General features: G+C 45.4%; 1 protein-coding gene across 3 annotated transcripts; it reads right to left on the bottom strand.

The window, feature by feature from the left end:
* Positions 1-1,871: 1,871 nt before the first annotated feature.
* Positions 1,872-27,309, bottom strand: Sesn2 (sestrin 2). 3 transcript variants are annotated; one of them, XM_026391764.2, is made up of 11 exons: positions 27,159-27,309; positions 21,109-21,768; positions 13,262-13,324; positions 10,860-11,057; positions 10,293-10,475; positions 9,970-10,182; positions 8,778-8,928; positions 8,150-8,430; positions 7,584-7,774; positions 4,127-4,271; positions 1,872-3,573 (listed from the first exon to the last, which is right to left on the bottom strand). In XM_026391764.2, exons 2-11 carry the CDS (start codon positions 21,196-21,198, stop codon positions 3,487-3,489), a joined length of 1,602 nt encoding a protein of 533 aa, XP_026247549.1. In that variant the 5' UTR covers positions 21,199-21,768; positions 27,159-27,309; the 3' UTR covers positions 1,872-3,486. The 3 variants fall into 3 exon arrangements, with proteins under 3 accessions (XP_026247549.1, XP_026247550.1, XP_077647233.1); XM_026391765.2 differs by having other exon boundaries at positions 8,150-8,268; XM_077791107.1 differs by lacking the exon at positions 21,109-21,768.
* Between the last annotated feature and the right edge of the window lie 494 nt (positions 27,310-27,803).

Raw genomic sequence — 27,803 nt, 5'->3', positions numbered from 1 at the left:
ATATGTCCTGGTCTTAAGACTGCAGGCTTCAGAAGTCTAAAACGTATTATATTCAATCTGTATCAGTTCTCAATTTCATGTGCAAATTGAATTGAACATGATAAAAAGTAATGCTGACTAGTTTGGAACAAAAGCAATGCCACGTAGAAAACCCTGGAATCAGACTGATAAGGGTTCCAATTCTGCCTCATTTGCATAATCTTTGGCAAATTTCCTCCCTTTTGGGGTGGTGGGGGTAGTGGTGGTGGTGGTGTACAAAGGATTGAACCCAGGGGCACTTTACCACTGAGCTACATCCCCAGGCCTTTTTATTTTGAGACAGGGTCTAAATTGTTGAGGCTGGCCTTGTACTTGTGATCTTCCTGTCTGAGCCTCCTGAGCTGCTGGAATTACAGGTGAGTGACACTGCACCTGGTATGGCAAATTTCTTAATACTGAATTGCTCACCAGTACGAGGCAGAGATCCCTGAACTATGCTAGGCGGCTTTCATGCATTAATTTTTACAACCTTCCTGTAATCAGAAATATAAATTCCTTTCCATACATAAGGAAATTGAGGAGAAAGACCTGAAGTAACTTGCTCACAGTCAAGGTATTGGATGTCAAAGCTGGAATTGAACCTGCTAAATTGATGTTCCCTAGATCTCTCTCATCTATGGTTCCATTTCCACATCTGTGCAGTGGAAAACCCCACTCCTTTCTCAAAGGGCTGTTGTGAAGATTAAATGTGAAAACATTTGATAACAGCCACACTCCACAAATGCTACCTAGAAAAGAAATGGAAATATTTTATTCCAATTTTTGTGGTTGAGGAGCCTCAAAGCCCAGTGAAATTAATTAATAGCCTCCCCACCCAGGGATACAAGTGGCTAAGTCAGAGCCAGAATCCAAGCTTTGGACTCAAAGTCTGATTCACTTTCTCTCACACTCTCAAATGACTTTAGAAGGAAAAGTCAATGTATAGATATACTGCAAAAATAAAAAGCTACCTCAAGGGAAAAGTGAACTTGAGAATCAATTGGGGGAGGCTTCCAGTAAGGTCTAGTTTTCAGTTTATGACAGTAGTGTTCAGAGCAAATGGGAAGCCAGAATAAGCTTTAGCTTAGTCATGATGTGGTTTTCCTGATGAACTTCTTAGTTCCTGGTGCCCAGAGAAGTTAAGAAGCTTGACTAAGGTCACACAGCTATAAATGGCATGGGCACAATTTAACTCCTTAAATCTGATTCTGTCTCCTTGGTGCCTCTAGAAAGGGAAGGATGAGAAGCAGATCATAATATGGTAGGGTGGGGGACCTCCAGTAGTAGGAAAAAACAAAACAAGGTGAGATGCCAAGGCCTCAGTGTCAAACAGATGGATCCTGGCATCTCCAATGACTAGCTGTGTGGCCTCAGCAATGTCATTTCACCTCTGAGTTAATTCCCTTGCAAGATTGTGGCAAATTCAGAGAAATGGCCTCCACATATCCACCCCAGGGCCAGGCTTGGTTGAAAATGATGTGGTCATTGTTAGTTCACCATGCCAAATCAGCTAGAGTTGGGTAGCAGGGCTGAACACCCAAGCCACAGAAGTTAAGACTTTCAATGTCAACAATTCCAACCCTGCAATCAATGACACAAGTAATCGTCAGGGCAGGGACTGTCGGGTCAGGTCCATGATGCAATCATAGCTCTCTGCTTGTGTTAGGAGATGAACCCTGGCCTTCAGAAAATGGAAAAACAGTCCATTAACAATGAGTACAAAACAAAACCTTGGTGAACTTTTATTTCTTATCATATGTAACTGTTAACAAGGTCAAAGATTTCTGCACTTGAACACTGGATACCCTTCCCACCCAACCCAGGAGACAATAACAGAGGCATCATGTCCCCTCTACAACTCAAACCCCCATGCTGGGCCCCTTTCCCTCTGGCCCCCCTTCTTTGTGGGGAGGGCTTTCAGGCCTTAGGGGGTGCCCAGTCGCTTTCCCGTGCCTGCACGGGGTATGAAATGTGGCACACTGGCAGGCTTCTCTCCTGTCCTGCCCCAGGGAGGAGGGTCAGAAGCAGCAGCATGGTGGCCCCTGCCTTTCTCAGGTACCTCCAAACTGGATCAAGAGGAGGCACCTACTGCTAAGAAGGGCAAGAGAAGCCATAATTCACAGTTGTTTGCTACAGAAAGTGCCTGGGATTAGTCCTTGGCTGCTTCTGCCTCCAAGCAAAGCTAAAATCTAGGAGAGGGGACAGATCAGACGCCAGGATGGGGGTGAGGGTCCTTGGAAGGCAGCCAGGAAAAAACAATTACAGGAATGGGGGTCCCCAGAGGACTTTTGTAAGATCTTATAAGAAAAATCAGCTTGCTGTTGACAGGTTGGCCTGAGATCCCAGGGCAAAGCCTCAGACACTGGGGAAACTCAAACCCACCCCTCCGTCTGCAACTGTGGTGGTCAAGGTGGCCTGGCAATGTGGCATGGTCACCCAATCAGGGGCAGGGCCCAAACAAGAACCCTGGTGTCTGCCTCTCTTACTGAGTCTCAGTGCCACCTCAGCCACCTAGAAAGGCCCTGCTTTTTGGCAAATATCCTTGGCAGAGCTCCAGCCTCTACAGGCAGCACAGCCTAGAGTGAAGAGGCTCCCTCTGCTCCTCCCAGGTATCAACTGTGGCTCCAAGGGGGAGGCCGAGAAGAGGACTGACCTCAACCACAAAGGATCCAAACACAGAGAATCTATCATCAAATCCTTCTTCTTCAGAAGGCAAAGTGACCAACAGTGGCTCCAAATCTCCAGAAACAGTTCACATCCAAAAGGTTGGGCCTGGCCTCTCTCCTGGGGTCTCCCACCTCAAATCATCGGAGAAAGGCATACAAGGGCAAAGAAGGTCAGAGAACTGAACTAGGATTCAGGCAACGAGGGTACCAGGGGTCTCCATTCTGCCCAACAGAAAAGGCTTTTGGGGAACAGGGCATACAGGCCAGCTGTGACCCTGGCTTTCACATTAATGGGTGTTCAAGTGGGAGGTAATGAACTCTGAGAATGATGGGGGAAAGAAGGCAAAGCTGCCTGGAGTGTTAGTCCCTGGAGGTCTTTGGCCCTCTTTCACAGGGGCTAGGCCAGGGACTTCCCAGTCCAGGAAGGCCACAGCACTTGTGGTGCCTGGGACTCAGCCTGCTGGCACATAAGTCTGAGGTTGGCACATTTCCCTTCTATGCCCTCTGCCTCTGGGGGGCAGGGGAAGGAAAAATGCATAGCCCCTTGGGATCTCCTAATCCTCTTCCAGTTCCCAGGGACAGAGCTGAGATCCCAGAGTCAGTGCAGTGATCCTGTCCATTCCAGTGAGAAAAAAAGAGGGTGTGGCTCGGGGGCTGCACATCACACAAGCCCACCCACAGCAGGGTGGGGATGGGCATGGAACTGAAAGGGTCCCAGATCTGTCTCCAGATGGAATTCTTCCAGGGAGGAGGGTATCCCCAGGATCAGCTGCTCCAGGTATGGTTCCTGCGTGGGAGGGAGTCAGGTCATGTAGCGGGTGATGGCCCGGAGGGCGTACAGCAGGGCAGCTTGCATACGGGCCTCCAGGAGTAGCAAGTTCACATGTACCTGGGATACAGAGCAAGGCTTGTTAACGGATCCTCTACCCTCCCAGACTGCCACTATCCCTGACCACTCGCCTCACCCTTCCCTTTTGCCACAGAGATGTCTTGACCTTTGATAGTGCTCTGAGCAATTTGGTACAATGACCACTGAAGAACTTCCAGTGCATTCTTCCTTATCATGATTAACTTCTTTATCCCACAGGGCTAAATAAGAGCTACCATTAACTGTGCAGGATCAAGGGTTTACAATACATCTTTTCATTTCATCTTCCCAACAACCTTGATGGTGGCAGAATTGATTCCCATTGTAAAGTGGGAAAGCTCAGAGAGGTGAAGAGACTTGCCTCAAGTCACAGTGTTATGATTTGAACCTATGTCTACCAGCCTGCCACTGAGGACGCTGGGTGAAGCTGGTACCCGTGTTTCCATTTTACAGGTTTGTTAGCAGCTGAGGAGGATGTAAACTCAAGACAACATGCCCACGTGTCCCACCTCCCTGCCCTCTCCACTGGCTGGGCCCGTCTACCTCCATCCTGCTCCTCCCCCATGGGTCATACCTTCTCTGAGTGGCGGAAGTGCCTCCAGAAGTGGTTGTACATTCTTCGGGTGGTTTTCTCTGGATAGCAGGCTACTGTCTTGATATAGACCTTGAGGTTCCGTTCCAGGAGCTGGTTCACCTCCCCATAATCATAATCATCATATCTGGAAAGACCAACAGCATTGTTCATCTGTTCCCAAAAGGAAAGCTCATTTCCCACCCCCACCCCATAGAAAGAGGAACAGAGAATGGAGAGAAAAGGCAGAAGGTAGGAAGCAACAAGAAGTCCAGAAGTCTTAGAAGAAGATAATACCATATATCACGGGCCAACAAACTTGTGGGGGACCAGTCCAAGGAATGCACAGAGAATGAGCATGTTGAACTGAGTACCACCAATGTGCCATGTGACCAGGTATTCATGGAATTCTCAGAACTACTACACACTACTGTGATATACAGCTTTATATACAATACACTGTATTCATGAATCCCACTTTGCAGATGAGAAAATTGACACTCGAGGTTTCACTTTCTCTAAGTCAGACAGCAGGGAATAGGTTTGAAACCCAGCTCTGTCTGTCTCCAAGGCTGAAGTCATACTGAGTCACAGAGAAATTCAGAGAAAAATTTAGAAGCAAGGACCATGTTAGAGAGTGAAGACTCCTAAACCTGAGGGCCAGGAAGAAGCTACCCTTCCCACATTTTAAAATGCCATCTTGCCATCCCAGAGATGAAACTCCATAATAGTCAGCAAGAGGATGGCCCAGTAGGTATAGCTCATTCAATGAAATAAGATTTATAGCTACACAGAAAAACAGTTTCTTTTTTTAATATTTTTTTTTAGTTGTCAATGAACCTTTATTTCTTTGACTTATTTATATGTGGTGCTAAAGATTGAACCCAGTCCCTCACACGTGTAAGGCAAGTGCTTTGCCACTGAGCTATAGCCCCAGCCCCAAGAAAAACAATTTTTCTACAAGCAACATGTACAGCAGAGCCTGTTTTTTTTTTTGTTTTTTTTTTTAAGTTGTAAATGGACACAATGCCTTTATGTGGTGCTGAGGATCAAATCCAGTACCTCACACATGCTAGGCTCTATCACTGAGCTACAACTGCAGCCTCTGGGGATAATTTTTTGATACTCAGTATAAACAATTAAATGAGAAAAGCAAGAAAAAAATCATATGTTTACTGAACTACACTAATGTTTTTAATATGAGTAAAATATGTAAAAGGAGTAGGCAAGAAAATGGCAGCAGATCTTGTTTTTGTAAAATTATATATATCTTGGTTATTTGTGAATAGAAAAAAAAAAAAAACCCAGAAAGTATCTTATGGTAATAAAAGCAGGTGGTGTCATGGATATTTTTTTTTTCCCTCCAGTGCTGGGAATTAAACCCTGAGCCTCACTCATGCTAAGCAAATGCTCTACCACTGAGCTACTTCCTGGGCCTTATGTTTTCTAAATTTTCTAAAAATCAAGGTCTTATTTCTCTTTACAAACATCCAGTATATTTTTTTAAGTGAAATAGCCACTATAATTTGAACTATATAAAAGCAACTACATAAGAAAGAAAAAATAGCAGAAAAACATCATGGGATATGGATGTGGTTGAACTCGGGTAGCAGATTTTTGAGAAATTTCTTATTTCCTTAATTTTTTTGTTGATTTCTTTTTCATCATGCTATCAGAGTAACTTTTTGTTTGTTTGTTTGTTTTCTTGGCAGTACTAGGAATTGAACTCAGACTTTGAGCAGGCTAGGCAAGTGTTTTACACATTATAGGTGTGTGCCACAGCACTGGCTTTTTTTTTTTTTTTTAAATAACAAAATAATTGTTCTAGGTTTAAATGTGACAAGTAATATCCTATCTAGGATTTATCTACAAGAACTTGTGTAGCCAGGCGTGGTGGTTCACACCTGTAATCCCAGTGATTTGGGAGGCTGAGGCAGCAGGATCGAAAGTTTGGCGCCAGCTTCAACCTAGTGAGGCCCTAAGCAATATAGTGAGACGCTGTCTCAAAGTAAAAAATGAAGGACTGGGGATGTGGCTTTGTGGTTGAGTGTCCCTGGGTTTGGTCTCCAATACCAAAAAAAAAAAAAAAAAAAAAAAAAAAAGAGCTTACTTATAAAGCCTAGTCAGTGAACATGGTATTTTTAACATTGAAAAACTGCAAACAGGGCTGGGGATGTAGCTCAGTTGGTAGAGTGCTTGCCTTGCATGACAAGGTCCTTGATTCAATCCCCAGCACCCGCAAAAAAGAAAAACTGCCAACAACCTAAATATCCAACAACAGGGATATTAATGAATAATTATAACAGAATACAATGCACTGGTTAAAAAACATTAAGAAATTTATTCATACTGATAAGAAATGTGGTTCATACTACATTATTAGATGTGAAAAAAATCAAACTGGAGAATATATTGACTATTATGCCATTCGTTTAAAAACAACAAAACAAAACAACATCTACTCAAAAGTTAGAAAAGAGGACCAGAGATGTAGCTCAATGATAAAGCACTTGCCTAGTAGGCACAAGGCCTTGGGTTCAAAACCCAGCACCATTAAAAAAAAAAAAAAAAAAAAAAAAATCAGGGCTGGGGATGTGGCTCAAGCGGTAGCGTGCTCGCCTGGCATGCGTGCGGCCCGGGTTCGATCCTCAGCACCACATACAAACAAAGATGTTGTGTCCAAAATCTAAAAAATAAATATTAAAAAAAAAATTCTCTCTCTCTCTCTAAAAAAGAAAAATTAAAAAAAAATCAGAAAATATTTAGTAAGCAACAAATGCCATTTAGCATGGTGTACTATACAGATAACCACCGTTAAATAACATTTTCCATGAATAAGCAAGCATTCAGAAAAAAAGGAACAAAAAGAAGATTTTGGTTGGTAAGCTTCTTTTCTTTCAAAACATTCTGAACATTTTCCCATGGCAATATAAATAGATCTCTATATTCATATTATAATATTATAATAGTTGCATATTCCTGTTTTTGTTTGGTTTTGTTGTTTTTTTTCCCCAGTGCTAGGGATTAAACCCAGGGCCTTACACCATTGGGTTATATCCCCAACCCTTAATTGCTGCACAATATTTCACTAAATGGCCATATCATTATTTAAAGTCCCCTACTGATGGGTATTTAAGTTGTCTTTATTCACTATGAGAAAATCTGCTATTCAGAATGGAAATATAAACTTAACTCTCTCTAATGACATGGACATATATGTGTATGTTATATATGTAACATGTTTATGTATAGTTATCTCAGCAGGTAAGATTAAGAGTTTCATTTACAATGTTCAAGAAAGAAAATGAGCACTCCTATTATCTCTTAAAATTAGTTAAGAAATAAATTGGCTTTGAAAAATAGTAAGCAGAAAGGAAAGGCAACAATAACAAAAGCAATAAGAGCGAGCTCAGAGAGAAGACTTGTGTGTGCATGCCGTGATGGAAGGATGTGTGCTCACCTGATGCCAAAGACGCAGTGGATGTAGTTCCAGATGGCCCTGCGGAGCATGGAGGTGTCCACGCCACTGTGCATGGCGATGGTGTTGTAGGTGAGGCTATAGGCTGCCTGGAACTTCTCATCTAGCAGCTGCCCACCCTCAGGATACAGCCGCTGGATCAGTGAGTAGCCATGGTCTTCCCAGGTATAATCCTGAGGAATATGGGAAGAGTTCAGTTGATAAGTGAGACTTTGGAGCACAATGTTGGCCAGAGACCCTGTCCTCTAGGCCTCTAGAGCACACCTTGCCTCTCCATAATGTTTATTTCCTACGCTACAAACCTAACATGCTGCTTGCTCTAGGCCTGAGAAACCAAGGTGGATATACCTCAGTGATGACTTTCTCCCTGTGATCAGGACTCCCTGAGCTTGGGGAATAGATGGGTCCCTCTAGGATACATGGGGGCCCCACTGCCTTTATGGGATCTTGAGTGGAGAATGTGCTCAACTCTATAACCACTCAAACCATCTGCCCCCTGCCTGTTCATAATCTGAAGCAACAACCATGACCAGTAGGGAGGGCATTACCTGAGCACGGAAGGTGGGTGGGGCCTGAGCCCCTCGCCGAGTGAAGTCTTCATATCCAAAAGTGGGGTCTTCCACAAAGCACAGCATGTCTGGGTGCGGAGAGGGCTCCAGGATGTCAGCTGAGGACCATGTCAGAAAGAGGTCACCGTGAGGTCGAGACATGGAGCACAAAGGGCTCCACTCCTGATTAATCATCAAAGGGGGGCATGGGGAAGCAGAGCAGAGAGCCAGAGAGAGTCCGTCGCTAGTGAGTGGGAGCAGGACTTCAGCTGGAGCCAGGCCTAGGGGAGGAAGAGGTAAGGCCCCCAGTAACACTAATGGTGGCAGTTCCATGGGGCTGCTCACCCTAGGCCAGGCTCTGGGCTTAGCACTTTGTTTCAGTTACTCTACACAACAAACCTGAAGCTGGCAACAGGAAGTGACTAGTCAGTGGTCACACAGAAAGGCTAAAGTGATGAGACTCAAAAGCAGGTCTGAACCCAAGGCCCATTCTTGGAACCTCTTGGCAAGGAGGCTGAAGGGTGGCAGCCTCTATCGGTCAGAAAACACGATAAATGGAGGAGTCCACTCCCACCAGATGGTGAAAGAAGGGGCAGCCCATGGACCCTTGGCTACTGTGATCCTCTACCTGAGGGAGTCACCAGCAGGCTCTCCGACTTCTCCAGCTCAAAACGGCTCTCCATTTCCTCCTGGGAGGCTCCTTCATCCCGCAACAGGCTCTCCTGCAGCTGCCTCATGCGTTCCATTAGAGCTTCCACATCCCGGGCAGACTCAAACCCCTGAAGATGGATACAGTAGTCACCATTTCTCCTCCCTCGCCCTGTGGAAAACTACTCACCCTTCCCACTTTCCAGGACTGCCTGGATGATCGTAATGGACTAGGGCAGCCTCCGCACCAGCCACTGAGCTAGACAACTCACGTGGTCTATGCTTCCCAAGGGGAAGTTTATAAAGCTACAACAGAGACACGTATTTTCCCTAAGCAGCTACTTCCCTCAGAGGTAATTTTCAAAGCATCTGTTTTCTTTCTTGTTTTCTTCTTCTTTTTTTTTTTTTTTTTTTTTTTGGTGATGCTGAAGATGGAACTCAAAGCCTCACGCATGCTACGACTGAGCTACATCCCCAGTCCTGCTTGATTTTAAGACAGAGTCTTGCTAAATTTCCAGGTTAGTCTTGAAATTGTAATCCTCCAGCCTCAGCTTCCCAAGTAGCTGGGATTACACGAGTGTACCACTATGCCTGGCTCAGGTTTTTTTTTTTTGGTGGTTCTGGGGACTGAACCCAGGGCCTCGTGCATGCAAGACAAGCACGCTACCAACTGAGCTACACCCCCAGCCCATCAAACTTTGTATTTTTAAAGTGTTAATACCCACAATAAAAGTCCAGTCACATGATATTTCACTGAATCCTCACAACCCACTGTAAGTAGGGGGTCTTTATTCTCATTTAACAGACAAGGAAGCTGAGCTTCAAAGTCAAATAATTTGCTGGGCATGGTAGAACACAGTTGTAATCCCAGTGGCTTGCGAGGCTGAGGAAGGAGGATCATAAGTTCAAAGCCAGCCTCAGCAAAAATGAGGTGCTAAGCAACTCAATGAGACTCTGTCTCTAAATAAAATACAAAATAGGGTTAGGGATGTGGCTCAGTGGTTCAGTGTCCCTGAGTTCAATCCCAGGTAGCTCCCCCCACCAAAAAAAGGTCAAACAATAACTTTTCTGTGGCCTTTCAGCATGAGGAGTTAAGAAAGTTGTGGCTTCCATTCAAGGACCAGAGGACACAACAGCTTTCTGCCCCACTAAGACCCAGAACTGTAACTTACCCCAGAATTGTTCAGTGGGTCCCCACTTGGAGGGCTGCTTTGCTCACTGGGGGGTGATGGTGCTTGAGGGGCAGGACTTCCCTCTGGATCTCCCTCAGGAAGGATGCCACAGCCAAACACGAAGGAGGCCAGTGAGTGGCAGTGAGTGAGTAGGACCAGGGCTTGGATGAGTTCGGCCAGAGACCAGCTATGTTCCCCAGTCTTCAGCAAGGCCTGGAGGGGAAAGAAGGTCAGATCTGCTCAGTGTCTGCCCCTGGGTTTCCGACCCAGCCCCAGCCTGGCCATTGGGCTCCCTCAGGGCCATGCCTCTGGGGCCACTGCACCTGGATGTGCTCCTTGGTGATGAGCCAGGGCCGATGTGCCAGTAACTTGTTGATTTCGCTAAGTTTTCGCAGCTTCTCCGGGGCCCGATGGAGACCCAGCAGCCACTCAGGGTCACCACCAGTCTGCAGAAATTCAGCCATGTGGGAGCCCACCAGGTAAGAACACTGGTGGCGAGCAGCAGCCTGTGGAGAAGGTTGATAAAGTCTGGGTCACCCTTGTCCTTCTGGGCTGTGCTCGGGGTGGGTCCCCCTTAGAAAGAGATAGTGTAGGGCTTATTTTTGCCTAAGAGGCAGGAAATTCAGGTCATGCTCTACCACCATCTTGCGAGTCACCTGACCCCTTTGTACCTCAGTTACTCAATCTACAGACACTAGTAGACGAAGTAGACACTAAAGATGTGTCTAAAGATGCATCTATTCAAAGCCTAAAGTGTATGGATAGTTGGACAAAGTGATATTTTCCCCCGTCATCTATGATATAAACTCAAGAAGTCCCCAGCAAAGACATTCAAGTACAGAAGCCCCATGAGGACATCCCTACAAGCATCTGGCCCCAGACAGGCTCACCATGATGGCAATGTAGTGGCGCCAGGAACTGGCCAGGGGCCCATCTGTGTGCAGCAGCAGATAGTGTAAGCGCCAAAAGCTGCTGAGGTAGTCAGGGTGCAGGCCCATCACCACGGCAAGGTTATCCACCCGCCCTGAGGACATCAGCGCCTCCAGTCCCAGGTGCTGCTCAAGGCTCTCAGCCCCCTCCCGAAGAACCTGCCAAACAAAGAGAACATGGTTTCCCTCCTGTCTTTCCCATCTGAGACCAACATATCCTTTGTGGTGCGTTTATAATAGCAAAAGACTGAAAACCACCATCATATCCAAAGAGGGAATGGGGAAGAAAAAATATTTATTTGATTAAATACTTATTTGGTACTTTATATAATAATAGATAAGACTTATATAATGGTCGTTATCTGCCAAGTACTGTTGAAGTACTATGAACTTACTTAATCCTTACAACAACTGGGCTGGAGGTGTAGCTCAGTGACAGAGTGCTTGCCTGGCATGCCTGAGGACTTGGGTTTGATCCCCAGTACCAAAAAATCTAAGATAAAATAATCCTCACAACAATGATAAAACTGAAGTTATATTTTCTCTTATTTTTGTGTTGCCAGGGATCAAACCCAGTACCTCAGGCATGCTGGGAAAATGCTTTAACACGGAGAGCTACACACTAGCCCCTTCCCCATTTTTAAACAGGAAAACTCAGGAACAGAGATTACAAGTATGGTTTTGGAGGCGAGGTTGTAGCTAAGTGGCCTGCACAAGGTACTGGGTTCCATCCCAAACAACAACAGTCGTCTCTCCTGCCTTCATGGAGTTTCTGTCTGAACCTGGCAAATATACCCAGCCAACGGTGGAGAGGTGAAAACAGTTCACGTTTCCTGAGCACTCTGTCCATGCCAAGTCCACAATTTGGAGCTTTCCCTGCATTATCTCTTCGAATTTTCAGAATATTTCTGTGAGGTGAATCCTATTATTTTCCCCCCACTGACAGATGAGAAAATCAGAGAGGTTTTGTTTGTTGCTTGAAGTCACAGATCTGGTAAATGACAGAACCAGGATTCAAACTGAGATGAACTCCATAGCCTATTTTGTTCCTTTATTATAAAAGAGGCTACAGATACAAATAATCATTGTGTGGTTGCTTGCCTTACATTTACAAAGGAGGGGGAAATACAGAACTTAGGGGTTTGTTAACAGATCCTTAACCATTTGGCCCACACATTTGGGAGAACAAGAGGACAGGAAACAAAAAAACTTATTCCTCTGTACTGAATGCTGAAGAAAAATGAGCAATCAATTTTTAAAATTTCCTGTGTGTTTTGAGGGTAATTCCCCCACATATACACACTAGAATGTAAGCTCCGTGTAGACAGATTTTTGTCTATTTTATTTTCTAGCCACAGTTCATAAGATGATGCATCACAGATTAATAATTCAACAGATATCTGTTATATAAATGAATGGGTGGGGGCTGGGGTACAGTTCAGTGGTATAGTGTTTGTCTAGCATTCATGAGGCCCTGGGTTCAATCTCAACACTACAAATTAATAAGTATAAATAAAAATGAATGAATGAACAAACTCTGTAAGTGAAAGATGTCTCTGTTGTATTAAAAAGTGAAAAAACAAAACAAATGAAAAACAAACTGAAAGCTATGATCTTGGTTTTCTGTACAAAAGTAACTATCTGTATGGAAAAAAAAAAAAAAGCCTAAGCTGGATGGGGTGGCACATGCCTGTAATTTTAGTGACTAAGATGGCTGAGGTAAGATGATTTCAAGTTCAAGATAAGCCTTTACAACTTAGCAAGATCCTGTCTCAAAATAAAAAAGGGCAGGTCAGGGCTGGGGATATAACTCAGTTGGTAGAGTGCCTGCCTCACAGGCACAAGGCCCTGGGTTCAATCCCCAGCACCACAAAAGGCGGGGGGCAGTTCAGCAGTAGAGTACCCCTGAGTTCAATCCCCGATACTGGGGGGAAAAAAATCCAGAAAACAGTAGCAAATGGTAAATGATTAACAAATATAATGACTTGTGTGGGGGGTGTAATTACAAGACACTAGAGGTTTCTGACATACTGGAAGTTTTAAAATAATGAACATACGTTACTTTAAAAACAAATCATTTTTTGTAATAGACATACAATCAAGGGTGAGAAGATACACGAGGTAGTTCTATATCATTAAGAAAATAGAAGCATTGATCTGGGAAGCTAAAGTATGAATAAGTTATATTACTTTCTCCAAGCCTGCTCTTCCTCAGGAAAATGGTGTTGGTAGTGCCTGCTCCACAGAGCTGTTTTGTATGTAGATTCAAAGCTGCAAGTTAAGGGATAGGAAAAGACCCTGATCCACAATGTCTCATGTCTTTTCTTTCCAGGTACCAGATTTCTAACCCCTTCCAAGCATACCTCCTCCACTGGGATGAAGGCGCTGGGCCCTCGGCCTCGACGAGACCGGCTCTCCTTCTGTTCCTGGGAAGAAACACATAGAAGTTAGCTGGAAGAAGGGAGGACAACGAAGAGGACTGTTATCTCTCCAACCTCCTCCTAAAACCATCTTTCTGGTCTACTGTGCATGGAGGAATCAGGTGGAAAATTTGTACCCATTTATTGGATGGTGAACAGGTAAACAGGAAAGAGGGCTCATCCCAGGCTGAATTGTTTAAGAACTGGGCAGGGACCCAGGAGCCCCAGCATTGCTTGGTGGGAGGGATCCAGAGAAAAGAAATATACAACCACCATGTTGGACATCTCGGGACACCACCATCTTAGCAGCCCCAAGAACACATACAAAACTCCCCATAGTGTATATCCCAAAGCCAGTAATCAAATACCCTTGATGCCTATGAAGCAGCTTCAGTCCCTCTCATGATCATTTGACTACTACCACCACCTCATATACAACTATCATCTACTATCACCCACAACCCCACCAATTGTCTCCTGACCTCCATAGCCCACCTGCCCTAGCAATCCTCTATTCAGCAGCCAGATTTTCTTTTTTGTTTTTTTATATACATATTTTTAGTTGTTGATGGACCCTTACTTAATGAACTTATTAATATGCGGTGCTGAAAATCAAACCCAGTGCCTCACACATGCTAGGCAAGCATTCTACCACTGAGCCACAACCCCAGCCCCAGACTAACTTTCTGAGTGTAAATCTGATCAATTATCTTCACCCCTTCCATGGTCTTCTAAATCAATTAGTGGGCCAGGCTCACCACCCTCCCTCTGGCTGTTCCTTTTGCAGAGCTTTTTTGGGAATACTAGGGATTGATCCCAGGAGTGCTTTACCACTAGCTACACCCTAGCCCTTTTTAATTTTTATTTTATTTTTTAGGGTCTCACTAAATTGCTGAGAGACTCTCTAAATTGCAAAGGTTGGCCTGGAACTTGCAATCCTCCTTCCTCAGCCTCCCAAGTCACTGGGATTACAAACGTGCATGGCCCAGCTTACAGAGCTCTTTCATAGTCCTTCAGGGACTAGAAACATTTTTCTGACCCTCATCTGTGACCCCACAATCCCCAATGCTTTTGCTTCTAAAAACACTGCCCTCTGATGATCTGTTTTAAGTTGTTCTTCTTCTAGATCATGTTTTGTGGAAAGGAGTGCTGGGTCATTCACCGTGCTCTGTGAATGAAAACAGAAAAAGCAGAGAGGCATGGAGGGAATCAGGGCAGGTGATACAAGGCAGATGGTGGTGACTATTCTGCTATGATGGTATTTGAGCCTCTAGAAACCACCAGAATCAGCCAGGCATGGTGGTGCACGCCTGTAATCCTAGCAACTCAGGAGGCTGAGGCAGGAGGATTGTAAGTTCAAGGCCAGCCTGAGCAAGTTAGTGAGGGTCTAAGCAACTCAGCAAGACCTTGTCTCAAAATAAAACATAAAAAGGGCCAGGGATGTAGCTTGGTGGCAAACTGCCCCTGGGTTCAATCATCAATATCAAAAAAAGAAAGAAAGAAAATTAATAAACCAGAATCACACACTCACTAAATCCGCTTCTCCTAGTCCTAGAGATGGGGTTCAAGAAGGATATTTATTTTGTTAATTTAAGGGGGACTAATCACAGACTTTGGAAAAAATTTACCCAAATAAAAAGTGATGCCTTCATGGGCTGGGGTTGTGGTTTAGTGGTAGAACACTCGCCTAGCATGCATGAGGCACTGGGTTCGGTCCTCAGCACCACATAAAATTAAAATAAAGATATTGTGTCCACCTAAGACTAAAAAATAAATATGAAAGAAGTTATGCTTTTATTGGAGAGGGAAAGTTCCCCAATCCTCCCTTCTCCATTAAGTTCTAGATTTAATATCTTAGGTGTCCAGGAACTAAAAACTATACTTGAACCTTTTTTTTTTTTTTTAAAGTTGGTCAAAAGCCCCCTGAAGTCTGGAAAACCACAAAGGAGAAACACTATTAGACCAGGAAGTCCCAGATGTGGCAACCAATTATGCCACTAATTTGCTGTATGGCTCTGGGAAAGTTATGTACACTCTCTGGGCCTTAATCCTAAACAAAGAAAGGGGCTGAGCTGACTGTTCAGGTCCCTTTCAGCCAACTTCTAGGAACTATTAGGCCAGGTGTCCAAGGCCAGCACACTGACTATCATCAACCCCAAGCACTCCCTTTCCAGCTTCCCTCCTCCCTCACCAGAGAGAAAAAGCCCAACAGCTCTGTCTGGGAGATAAGGACTGCTGACTCCACAAACTGAGCCTCCCCTCAGGGAACCTGAGGAGAGAGAGAGAACCACAGAAGGGAGGGCAGAATTGAGATGGGGTCATAGAGGGCCTCCAAGAGGTGCTGGGTAGAACCTGGGGAAACTCCAGGTTTAACTCACTCACTCCAAATTCTGACAAGGAAGAAGGTGTACCCTTAGATCTTTAAATGATGGGTCCAGATCCATCAACATTTTTATGAATAATGATGATGATGATGATGGCAATGATAGATAATGTACAGTATGGAGTACATGTAAAACTCAGGGGCTTTGGACATAAATTGCCAGAGCTCAAATGACAGCTTCATTTGTGAGCCTCAGTTTCCTCACCAAATAATAGCATTAGTACCTACTTTCACTATGTCACCATGGCAATTAAATGAGAGAATGCCACAAGGCTTACCACAGCACCTCTATCACCATAAGCACTTAATAAAAACCAGATGTCATTAACCTCACTGATATCCCAAACAAGGGTTTCTTAGTCCAAACAGTACATCAGAATCCCTTGAGAAGCTTTTTCAAAAATATCAAATGCCAAGGGATTGGGGTTTTGGCTCAGTGGAAGAGTGCTCATCTGGCATATGTGCAGCTCTAGGTTCAATCTTCAGCACCACATAATAAATAAGTAAATAAATAAAAGTATTATGTCCATCTCCAACTGAAAAAAAAACTTTTTAAAAAATTATCAATGCCAAGGTCCCACCTCCAGCAGTTCTAATTGCATTGGTATGAGGTGGGATCCCAGCAAAATGTACAGCCAGGGTGCAGACCATTTGTTTGCACCTTTTATTCATCAGTGTGTCAAGCATAAAGCACCATGCTAAGTGTTTTCCAGGTGGGACTGAAATTAATTTGTTCATATGACAAATAGTTTTGGTGACTACACTATAGGCAGCAAGAATACAGCAGTGGAAATACAAAGTCTCAGGCTTCATATATTTTGAATCTCGTGGACGAATGAACAGATTTCGAATCAGAGACGTGAATGAAATCTTAGAACAATGATTGCAATGACAAGGTGGGACAGTGTGGAATATTTTAGTCTAAGTAGGCACAAAGAGCCACTGGGGAGGTGACCTTTGTGCTCATATCTAATCAATGAGAAGGCAGCGGGGCCTGTAAAGACACAAGGGACCAGCACTCCAGACAGAGGTGAAGCCCTTAAAGCAAGAAGGAGAGATTGGGCTCTACAGCTCTAATCCAAAAAGGCCTCCCCAACGTTGACAGCAGGGGAAGGCCAAGGGACTCAGGCAGGACAACGTTCACTGCCAAGAGATGACACCTCCAAATCAGCCCTCCATTCCCTAGAGTAGGGAGTCAATAATAATAATAATGATGATGATGAAGAAGAAGAATAGTAGGTAACAATACTGCTTGCCATTATTTTAGCATTGACTTCAGAGGCACTTCCTAGACATAAAACCACTTTTTGGGTCCCCATTTTACAGAGTAAGAAGGCTCAGAGAGGACAAGTCACTTTTGGTCATTCAGTCAGGAAAGAGGTAGGAGATCTGGCAAACAGACAAGTTTCCTAAAATACAGGAACGATATTCCCCATTCTCTAAATCTCTCAAGGTCTCAAGAGTTACAAGACTTTTGTACTTGAGGTTCACTAAGAGAGAAAAGCTCCTTTTGTCTACCCCCAGATCCAGGGACAGGCTACCCCCAATCACAGCACCTGTCATAAAGTTTCTCACCTCAAGGCACACACTAGATCTAGTTCACTGTTGTTATCCCAGTGTGTGGCACAGAATAGGCCAATGGGATTTTCTATGATGACCCAATGTTTTTGATGGAATGTATTACATCTGCATAAATAAATAGGGTAGCTAGTCACTGTGGCTGAGCATTCCAAATATGACTAGAACAAAAAGTCCTGAAATGTTTACTTTTATTTAAATTTAAATAACCACACATGGCTAGGGGCTTCCATACTGAAGAATACACATTCAGCACACCTGATAAGGGCATGATTCTACCTGCACTTTATAGATGGAGAAAGGGAAACCCAGTGGGGGCAGGTCACTTGCCCAAAGTAACACAGCCAAAGTGGAGCAGAAGGAGAACCAATAGGGGCTATTATAATTTATAGTTCTAACTCTGACATCACAGGGGGCAGCAGGAACATTGAAGTCAAACAGCACTCTGGGAGACCACTCAACAGGAGGTCCTCAGACCAGTTGTGAAAAAGAGGATAATCAACTCAGACCTCAGTGCCTGGCTCCTAATGCAATCACTCACTAGATGTTAACTTCTGTATTTGTTCAGCCATGTATAATGCAGGTTCCATCTAATCTTCATCAATCTGAGGGTAAAGGGGACTTTATTTTGCACACAAGGAAAGATTAAAGGTCCAAATGTAAGCACCAGAGGACAAAAGATCAATCTGCAATGTGAACCCAAGTAATACCTATGGCATCAAAGGGCCTTTATATTCTACCGTACATCTCCTGGAAGTGGCCCCAGGCCTGAATATTTAAATGCAGCTCAGTACGGCTTCCCAGGGTTCTATCCACTACCTGCATTGTCCTCTTGGAGTGGGCCAGCCTTTGCTCTTGGTAGGCAGACCCTGGGAGCACTGAGATTCAGCTATAGATTCTTACATATGCTAAGTTTCTACCAGCAGGGAAGGGGCAAACACTCCCTCCCCACCCCCAGTCAGCTGAACTCAGATATTTCCCTCTGTTTACACCTGAGAGGAAGACAGCACAAGCAGCCCAACCTCCATCCAGCTGTGGAGTGTGTGCATGAGTGGTGTCACACACTTGCATACCCACCCTGTTCTGGGCACCAAGCTAAGTGTTTGACACACCAGAGCTCACGGATACCTCCCAAGCACCCAGAGGGAAATAGATGTTCTTGTTTCTTCTTTAGAGACAGGTTACTGAGGCTCAGAAAGGCCCTTTCCCAGCTGGGTACAACTCAGATCTGACTTCAAAGCCTGAACAGTTCAAGAAGGTCAGCTAAGCCAACAAGGGGCAGATAATTGCAAGCATTTATGAGATGCACAGAGCAGGCTGGGATGAGACCTGCAGTTGTGAAACACTTAACTGTTCCACATAATTGCACCCAAAGCTCCTATAATGGAGAAGAGGACTGGAAAAGGCTGTGCAAAGGGACTTCATTTGGTGGGGGAGGAAAAGCTTCCTCAGAGGAAGTGATGTTTGAGGAAGTTATTCTAGAGCCTAACAGAGCTTTGTATTACTAGTATTAGAGTGAAGCACTGGGAAGTTTTTGGAGAGTCTCATATATGAAGGTCTTCGCACCCTGCAAGGGGGTGTGTGGTGAAGTAAGTTAAGGGGCTGTTCCTTAGGCCTTGAGCATCAGGCTGTGTAAGATCAGCACACTGCTGTCTTCTAAAGATTCCACTAAAAACAGACACCTTCTCAAGTCCTCTTTTCTCAAGGGAGAAGAATACATAGAAGCTGGGTGCTGTGGCACACACCTGTAATCCCAGCAGCTCAGGAGGCTGAGACAGGAGGATCTCGAGTTCAAAGCCAGCCTCAGATAAGCAACTCAGTGAGACCCTGTCTTTAAATAAAATATAAAATAGGGCTGGGGATGTGGCTCAGTGGTCAAGTGTTCCCGAGTTCAATTCCTGGTAGCCCCCCCCCCCCCCCCGCAAAAAAAAAACCAAAAAAAAACAAAACAACAACAACAAAAAAAACTACAGGCATCAGCAGCTTTTCCCACTGCTGAAAAGTGATTTCCTCTAAAGGCCACTCCCTCAACGTCTACTCAGACTAAGAGTACCTAAGGTACTCTTTCTTTTCTTCCTAGACCAGAGAGCAATGTACTCATTCTCACCTCAGGCAGGAGGCAGCAGGCTCAGGAAGCCCCTTACAAGTCACTCTGAAGAATGGGGAATGTGTGACCACATTCTGACAGTAGCCCAGGATTTGGGGTGCATTTACTATGTTCAAGTACTATACTTGGTCCTTTGCTCATATTCTGAGTTAATTCTCTCAACAATCTCATATTCTGAGTTAATTTTCCCAACAACCTCTTAGAGATACCATCAATCCCCATGAGAAGAAACTGCAATCAGAGAGCCATCATTTGGCAAAAAGAACACAGAGAATTAAGTGGAGGGCTGGGACCAGACTGGACCATTAGGTTTTTTGTTTGTTTGTTTTTAAAATTTTTTAGTTGTAGATGGACACAATTCATTCATTTTATTTATTTATCTATTTTTATGTGGTGCTGAGGATCAAACCCAGTGCCTCATTTGTGCAAGGCAAGTGCTCTGCCACTGAGCCACAAGCCCAGCCCATCACTGGCCCATTCTAGTACCCAGGTGATCTCAATAATAACATTATTTCCATTTTTTTCATGAACATTAAAGTAACTCAGCTGTGAAGAGGCAGAAGAGGTCATTCCTCTAAATGGGGCTCCTAAATCATGGTATGAAAAGGTAAGGTAACTAAAAGAAAAAATGGTAGCAAACCATTCAGAAATCATGTTACACAGAGCAGAGATTTTCCCCAGGTCACCCCCTTTAAGACTAGAACTCTACCAACTCCCAGCAATAACACCTCCATGATACCCCAGATTTGGAAACTGAAGAACCAAGCAAAATTCCCTCTAGTGCCGAGCCCACTCCAAAATCCTAGGCCAAAGAATGAGGTACTCTATGGGGTTAGTGAAAGAAGCCTCAATCCCCTTCTCATCCTGGAAAAAGGGGCTATAGTGTAGCTTGTTTTGCTGTTTTAGTCAGAAGACTCAAAGCTTCAAGCCTGGTATCTAATAGGTGCTTAATAAATGATAACATGTTCATTATCCCCACTGCTGGTCGCGGGTGAGACGTTAAATTAGGTCCGACCTTATTCTTGCCTCCCTACAAAGCCCCTCCACGCTCTGTGGGGGCAGGAGGAGAGTCCCTGCTAAACAAACTTCGAGGACCCCAGACCACTTAGCAGGGAGCAGCCTAATTAGCAACAGTCTTCTTCGAGAACCCTTCTCCCAGCTTTAGCTGCTGCTGCCGCCGCCAGCCAACCCCCCAGAACACCCGCACCCGGTTTCAAATCCGAGGTGTGATGAGAGCAGGGGAAGGAATCGACCTTAGCCGGCCAGACCCAGGTGTCCCATTCCCCAAGGCTCGGAGCCAAGACATCCCAGAAAGTCCTCTGCTGGCCTGCCACCGCCGAGAGACAGGGAATCTGCGGAAGGGGGCGGGGAGGAGGAGTGGCGGGGCTGCAGCGGCAGGGATTTGCCTGGACTTGAAGACTCTCTCGACAAGAGCCCAAACCCGGGAGAGCCTCGAGAAGGCTTCCCTCTCATTGGCCAAGGAGTCCGATGAAGCCAGGGAGGGCTCCGCAGCCCCGGGGGGTAGGGGGAGTGGAGAAGGGAGGAAGGGAGGGACGAGGGGAGGGGAGGGGAGGCCCAAGGCTGCCGGTTGATGCAACCCTAGTCCAGGTTTACACGCTCCACTCCCCCTTTTGAGCCCGGGGGGCGCACTGACTTAGCTCGGGCTAGCCTGAGGCAAGGACGCGGCTCAGGGAAGAGTGTCGTCGATCCACGGCAGCTTACCTCTCCGGTCCCCGGGGCGCCTACGCCGCCCCGGGAGAACGGCAGATAGCCCTGGAGCTCCGCGCGGCACTCGGTGTCCGCAACGATCATGGTGTGTGCACCAGCACTCAGTCGCGGCTCGCCGAGATTAGGGCACGGGTGGGGTGTCTCGGACGGACGGACGGACGGACGCACGCAGGAAGCTAGAGCTGGGAGTTGCTGGGGGAGGTTCGAGAACCCCAGGGTGTCTCTCGGGGTTCCAGAACGCTCGGGATCCGGAGACGGCTACTGCTGTGCTGGACTCTTCTCCCAGGCTGGCTTCTGGAACAGTGAATGGCCTTGGGGCCCTGGATTTGGTCGAGAAGCAGGGGTTCTCACGGCCTGAGGTGCCTCGGAAGTCCGCAATAGCCAGCGCTGCTCGCGGACCCAGCGCTCCTCAGCATCCCCTCCGCGGAACTGCAAGCGCTCGTCTGGCTCTGACACCAGCAGCGCCTCTCAGCTCGCTGCGGTCCCCGGGGGAGGGCGGGGACACAAAAGCCCCGCGGCACAGCCAATCAGATGCCTGTTTCTCAGGAAGGCGGGGGCAACACCTCCCTCTGGAGCTAACTGTTCCTCCAATCGGCATCCGGCAGCGCCCAGGAACTCTGGGAGCTGTAGTCGGCCTCCGACGAATGCTGCAAACTTTTGCAAGAGGGGTTAGTCACATCACTGGCAATACCAGACAAGACTGACAGCCAACAGAGTCATTAGGGTTGCATGATGAAACGGGACTTTACCGGGCTGGACCAGACAGCCAGGTGTGAAATCCCTCTCAAATGAGTTCTTTAGCTTTTCAGTTCCTGGAGCGACGGGTTAGGGTTGGGAGAGGTTTGGTTCATCGATTCCAGCGGTGCTAATTACAGCGTCGAATACCAGATATTTGGGGGCCAAAGGTCGCCACCCTCTTCCCCCAGACCCCGGGGAGGACTCCACCTCCAAGTGTACCAGACACAGGGAATCCACCTTTTTCGTGGAGTCTCTGGAAAAGCCTTCATGCACTAAAATGCCACTGGCAATCTCACGTCTAATCTCGATCCCTATTGCTGCCATTTCCCCCCTCTTCTCCTTTGGTGCCTCCAGTCCTGTATTCCACACTTGCCACCCTCTTTCTCGAAACTTTGTATCAAGGTGTTCTGCTGGGTTTATTCTCACTTCTCCCTCTGGCCACGCCTTCTCTGACTCCTTTTTATCTTCCCACTCCCTAAAACGTGGGTGCTCCCCTAGTTTCAGTTTTTATCACTCTTCTCTCCACACTTCTCTGATCTCATCCATTTCCTGGCTTTCAACTCTCCTTTTGCAAGGAAGTTGCCTCTACCAGCACCTTAGCATCTCAAGGCCAAATCTCCTATTCACTTTTCACAGTTTCTTCCTTCACTGTTGTCTTTTGAACCCTTCTCTTTATTTCAATTTTGAAAGCTCTTGTTTATTCAGACTGGGAATCCTGGCAGGGGCCAGAGTGAACTAGGCCTCCCAGGTCCCCTTAGGCTTATGATTCCAAGATGAGCCTCTGATGTGTTCTCTTGATTCCAGCTTCTTGGGAGAAAGAAAATAATCTCACCTTCTCCTAAGCTCCCTCTGCACTTGGGTTGGGTCTCTCATCACTTTTCACACTCTACTTTGCATTGTAATTTTCTGTGTATATGTCTTATCTGACCTTTTAATTATAAGCTCTTGGAGGGCAGGGTCCACCATTTTACATCTTTTTTCTCCTGTTCTATGCTACCTAGCACAATGTCCTGACAATAGTATGCCTGTAGTCACTGAATCTTCCTATGAATTAAGTACTGTGTGAGCTGAGGAGGTAGCCCAGTGGCAGAGAACTCTCTTAGAAGCAAAAGGCCCTGGGTTCCATTTCCAGCAAAACACACACACACACACACACACACACACACACACACACAAAATCACTCTGTAATGTTAAATGTCCAGATCAAAAAGCTTCCCTGGTTTCTCATCAGCTACAGAATAAAGACACCCCCCCCCCCAAGATTGACATCAAGGCCTGCCAAGATATTCCTCACCTTACTTTTTCCGGCTTTCTCATCTGCCACACCCATGCTCCTTGTTTGGCCTTCAAACCTTTCTTTTAAGTACTTCTCTATGCAAATCTCTGCCCATTGAAAGTGTATCTGGCATTCAATGCCTTCATTCCTGTTTGTGGCCTGAATGAAGCCTTTGTTCAAATGCCATTTCCTTGCTTCTTCAGCTCAGCTGAAAGTAGTCCACCCACTCCTCAACACCTTTTTTATCTCCCTTTTTGTTTTCTTTTCTTTTGGTGGTAGTGCTGGGGATCAAACCCAGGGCATCCTGCATGCTAGGCAAGTATTTCACCACTGAGCTAGATTCTCAGCCCATTTTTTTCTAGCTTTTTATACTGTTGGTCTCCAAACTTGACTCATTATCATGTCTATATGTCTTGCCCCTTTCCTCCAACTAACAATGGAATATCATTGACCATTAATACAAAGTGAGGGAACTTCAGCTCAGCGAGGTAAAATTGCTTGTTTTGTTAAGTTCACACAGTATTGACTTTTGACCATACCAGGCTGTATTAGAATTCCTTTAAGATAGGAACTGTGTTGAATTGTCTCTGTCTTTTAAGAGAGTGGTCCTTAACACTGCATGGTGGTAGTATTTTACCACCTCACCACTACACCACCCCAATAGCATAAAGTGAGTTTTCTTTTTCTTTTTCTTGGTGGAACTGAAGGTTGAACCCACGGCTGCTATACCACTGAGCTACATCCCCAGCCCTTTGTGTTTTCTATTTTGGGACAAGTTCTCACTAAATTGCCCAGACTGGCCTCCAACTTTCAATCCTTCTGCTTAGCCTCCTGAATTGCTGGGATTACAGGCATGTGCCAGGCAGTGGTGCTGAGGATAAGACCAGGGACTCAAAAGCAAGCAAGCATTCTACCACTGGGCTATATCTGTAGCACCCCCAGTAAATATTTCTTAATATATATGATTTACTCTTATAGAATCTGCAGGGAAAAGACTGAATTGTTCCCAAAGTTTTACTTTCAAAGTCAGTGATTTTGTGAAAAGAAAAAGCAACAGGATTGATATTCTAAATTCGGTGATGTTTTGTAACCCAGTCTCCAAGGAAGGAAGGAGGAAGAGGCACAAGCATTAATATTTACTGAGCTTCAGTAAAAGTCCAGCATATATCCATTGTTCTGTGTAACAAGGCATTATGTCCCCATTTGACAGATGAGGAAACTGAGCTCTAGAGGTATGTTGGTTAAGATCAGATAATTAATGTTGAGTAGGTATTCAAACTCAGGATGACTCTATAGCAGAAACTCCACCACACTGGTGATGACAGAAGACTGTGAATATGTAAGAAGCATGCTGGCACATGTAACTGATGCTTAAAGCAGATATATTAATTGAGAGTGAGAAACATAACTGTCAAGTGGCCTATAATTGATGGGCCAGCACATCCCTTTTCCAGAGAGTCTTCATGAGAAGCTAAGTTATCATCTGAAGATGGCCAGGGCAGCTGAAATCTAAGCAAAAGAACCAGCGAAAAGATGAGTCACTGAACCGGCTCTACTCAGAACAAACCTGCTCTTTCCCTCCCTCCTTTATTCAGTAAATATTTATTGACCATCTAGTGTGTATCAGGTGCTGTGCTGGGCTCTGAAAATCCAGCCTTGAATTTATCAGTTTGCTGGGGCTTGGTGGGGGGCTGGTGATAATGGCAGGGGCACATTCCTCCCCTCCCCCACACCTTATATTTTTGGTTCACTCAAGATTTCCTCCTCTTGTTGCCATACTCTCTCGACTCTTGCATCAGCTATGTTAAGGCCACTGATTGGCCAAAGCTATTTTTATTCCTCAATCACATTTCAGTCCTGAAGCCACATCTAGATTAGATTTGAAATGTTTTTGAGATTTCTTCAGCTTCAGATCCTGTTTCAGATTATGAACCTAATGGGATTCTCATCTGTTCTGTATTTAGTTTTGCTGAATTAATTTTCTCTCTCCAGTTCTGGCATTATAATGACCTTGTACTGTGACCATTCCAGGGGTCATGATTTATCACCCCAGAAGTCATTTTCTGAGCTCTTCGTATTGTTTTCCTTCCCCAGATTCCAATCTCAGAACACAATTTCTGACTGGGGAGAGCTTTCAGAGGAAAAAACTCTACTCCAATGGGTTTGATAAAGCCAAAGGGGACACACCTGCCAAAGCTTATTCAAACATTCATTCAATTACTCATTAAGCAGGCACTGTGTGAGGTGCTGAGTGAGGTCCTTCCTGCATGGAGATGACAGGTCCTGAGCTGTTAAGCCGACAACCAACATTGAAACTGTCCCTCAGAGTTGCACATCAGGAGGCAAGTCGTGGTTACAGACTCTAGGGAACAGAGCCAACTGTCTCCTAAAAGCACTTCTCAGGAGTCAAGCAACTCAAGTGTTAGTTTTCAGTCTTTTCGCCCAAAGCGATCCCCACCACCTCATCTTAGAGTCTGTTTATTCATCTGTAAAACAAAGGAACTGAAACGAACACCAATCTTTAAGATCCACTGTGGAGAGAGCGGGTGTTGGGCCATGCATATAACTCGCTTTCTTCGATTGCATATCAAAGACAGAAATCTTCAAGTTTGGAAAAGCTCAATCCTCTTAAGAAAGAAAATGTGAAAACTAACCCACTGGATGCTTTCAGGCAATTTGCTGAAAAGCTCAAATTTAGTTTTGTCGGCGGAGTGAGCCCTTAGCGCCCCCTGCAGGCCAGACCCTGCTACAGCTTAGCCAGAATAGAAAAATCGTAGGGTTGGGGGGGGGGGGGGTGTGGCTGCAGCCCCAAACCAGTTTCAGTTTTTTCGTTTGTTAGGTCCCTTGTTAAGGTCTTCAGTTCTTGAAAAGAAGCCAGGCAATAGCTAAGAAAAGCTCTGTGGTTACTGAAGAGTCTCCTGCTGTCAGCAAGGACCTCTCTATTGTTTTGGCATGTTACTGAGGAATATTGAACCCAGGGTGCTCTAACAATGAGCTACATCCCCAGAACCCTCCCTCCCGCTTTGGTCTCGTTAAATTGCCGGGGCTGGCCTCGAGCTTGCCATCCTCCTGCCTCAGCCTTCTGACCCCTTGGAAATACTACCACCATGCAGTGTTAAGGACCACTCTCCTAAAAGACTGCAGCCTAAGCAGACTTCCCATTGTTTGGCTTACTCCCTCATCCCATAAGCAATAAGCCTCAGGTCTAGAGAGAAGGAAGAATTTGCCCAAGCTCCCCGAGAAACCTGCACGCAGGGCTGGGAATGTAGCTCAGTGGTAGACTACTTGCGTTGCATCTATGAGGCCCTGAGTTCAATCCCCAGCACCACAAAAAGGAAGAACGAAAGAAAAGTTGCCCACAGAGACGAGACTAGAATCTTGAGGTCCAAGGGCACCTATGCCTTAATAGGGTGCCCTAAGAACCTCACGTTTCCGGAAAGAACAACTTGTCCCTAGCTCTGTTGTCTCGCCCCTCCCCCCAACCGCCACTCCCAAAAGCTCTAAACATCTCAATTCTCAGAGAGCAACCAGGAGGCCTGTTCCTGGCTCTGGCTACAGAATGTTCCACTTCTCCTACCCCTCAAAAACTTCCGTATCCCGCCCCCACCGAAGGCTGGATTTGAAATCAAGGTATTGGAGTCTAAATTTTCCCAGTTCTAACCTGTTCTAGATGTGTGAACCTGGACAAGTCACTCCACCTCTCTGAATCTGTTTCCTGTTGTGTCAAACAGGGCGATAAAGTTTGTCTTCACGGGGGTATTGTACGGATGAGAGCTAAGGTTTGACTCGGATTCAAGTGCTCCATAAGTCGTAATTATTATTTACAGTGTTGTGACTCTTTAAGGATCTAGCTCAGTACTGACAGCCAGTGGGTAGTCAAGATAACTATTAATATTTTAAAGTTTGGATCCTGGCATTTAGCAGGAGCTGAATAAACTTGTGGCTTTTTTGTTTTGTTTCGTTTTGACTCAAGGACGCCCAGCAGGTTTTCAGTCCTACTGTCTTCTCAACGAAAGCAACTGCACTTACTTCTTGCTCAGCAACAGGCTCCTCTTACGTAAACCGCAAGGGCCAATGAGGATGAAGGTGGGATGGGTTTTTCTGGCAGCCAATAGCAATCTTCAGCGATGCGCAGGATAGGCTCCTGCAGGGTTTCCAGGCGGCTTACTTACCCAAGCGATGTCTGTGGCTGTTTGAAGGACGGGGAGTGTCTCCAGCTTCTCCAGGGTCTGCCCATCAACCGGACTCTGATTGGTGCAGACCTCTGATTGGTGTCTTCCCAGCCCCGCCTCTGCAGGAAGCATCCAAGACTGCCCTTCAATTCAGGACTGCTTTTGTTTGTTTGTTGTTCTAATCAGTTATAAATGACAGCAGAATGCATTTCAACTCATTATGCACAAATGGAGCACAATTTCTCATTTCTCTGGCTGTACACGTAATAATACATAGGGTAATAATGTCTGTCTCATTTCAAGACTACTTTAAAACAATTTTTTTTAGTTGTATATGTACACAAACCTTTATTTTGTTTATTTATTTTTATGTGGTGCTGAGAATTGAACCCAGTGCCCCAACACTTATTAGGCAAGTGCTCTACCACTGAGCACAATCCCAGACCCCAAGACTTACTTTTTTTAAAAAAAATATTTATTTTTAAGTTTTGGTTAGACATAA

Source organism: Urocitellus parryii, chromosome 11 (genome assembly GCF_045843805.1).
Source record: "Urocitellus parryii isolate mUroPar1 chromosome 11, mUroPar1.hap1, whole genome shotgun sequence".
NCBI classification, from domain to species: domain Eukaryota; kingdom Metazoa; phylum Chordata; class Mammalia; order Rodentia; family Sciuridae; genus Urocitellus; species Urocitellus parryii.
This window is presented reverse-complemented; position numbering and strand designations above follow the sequence as displayed.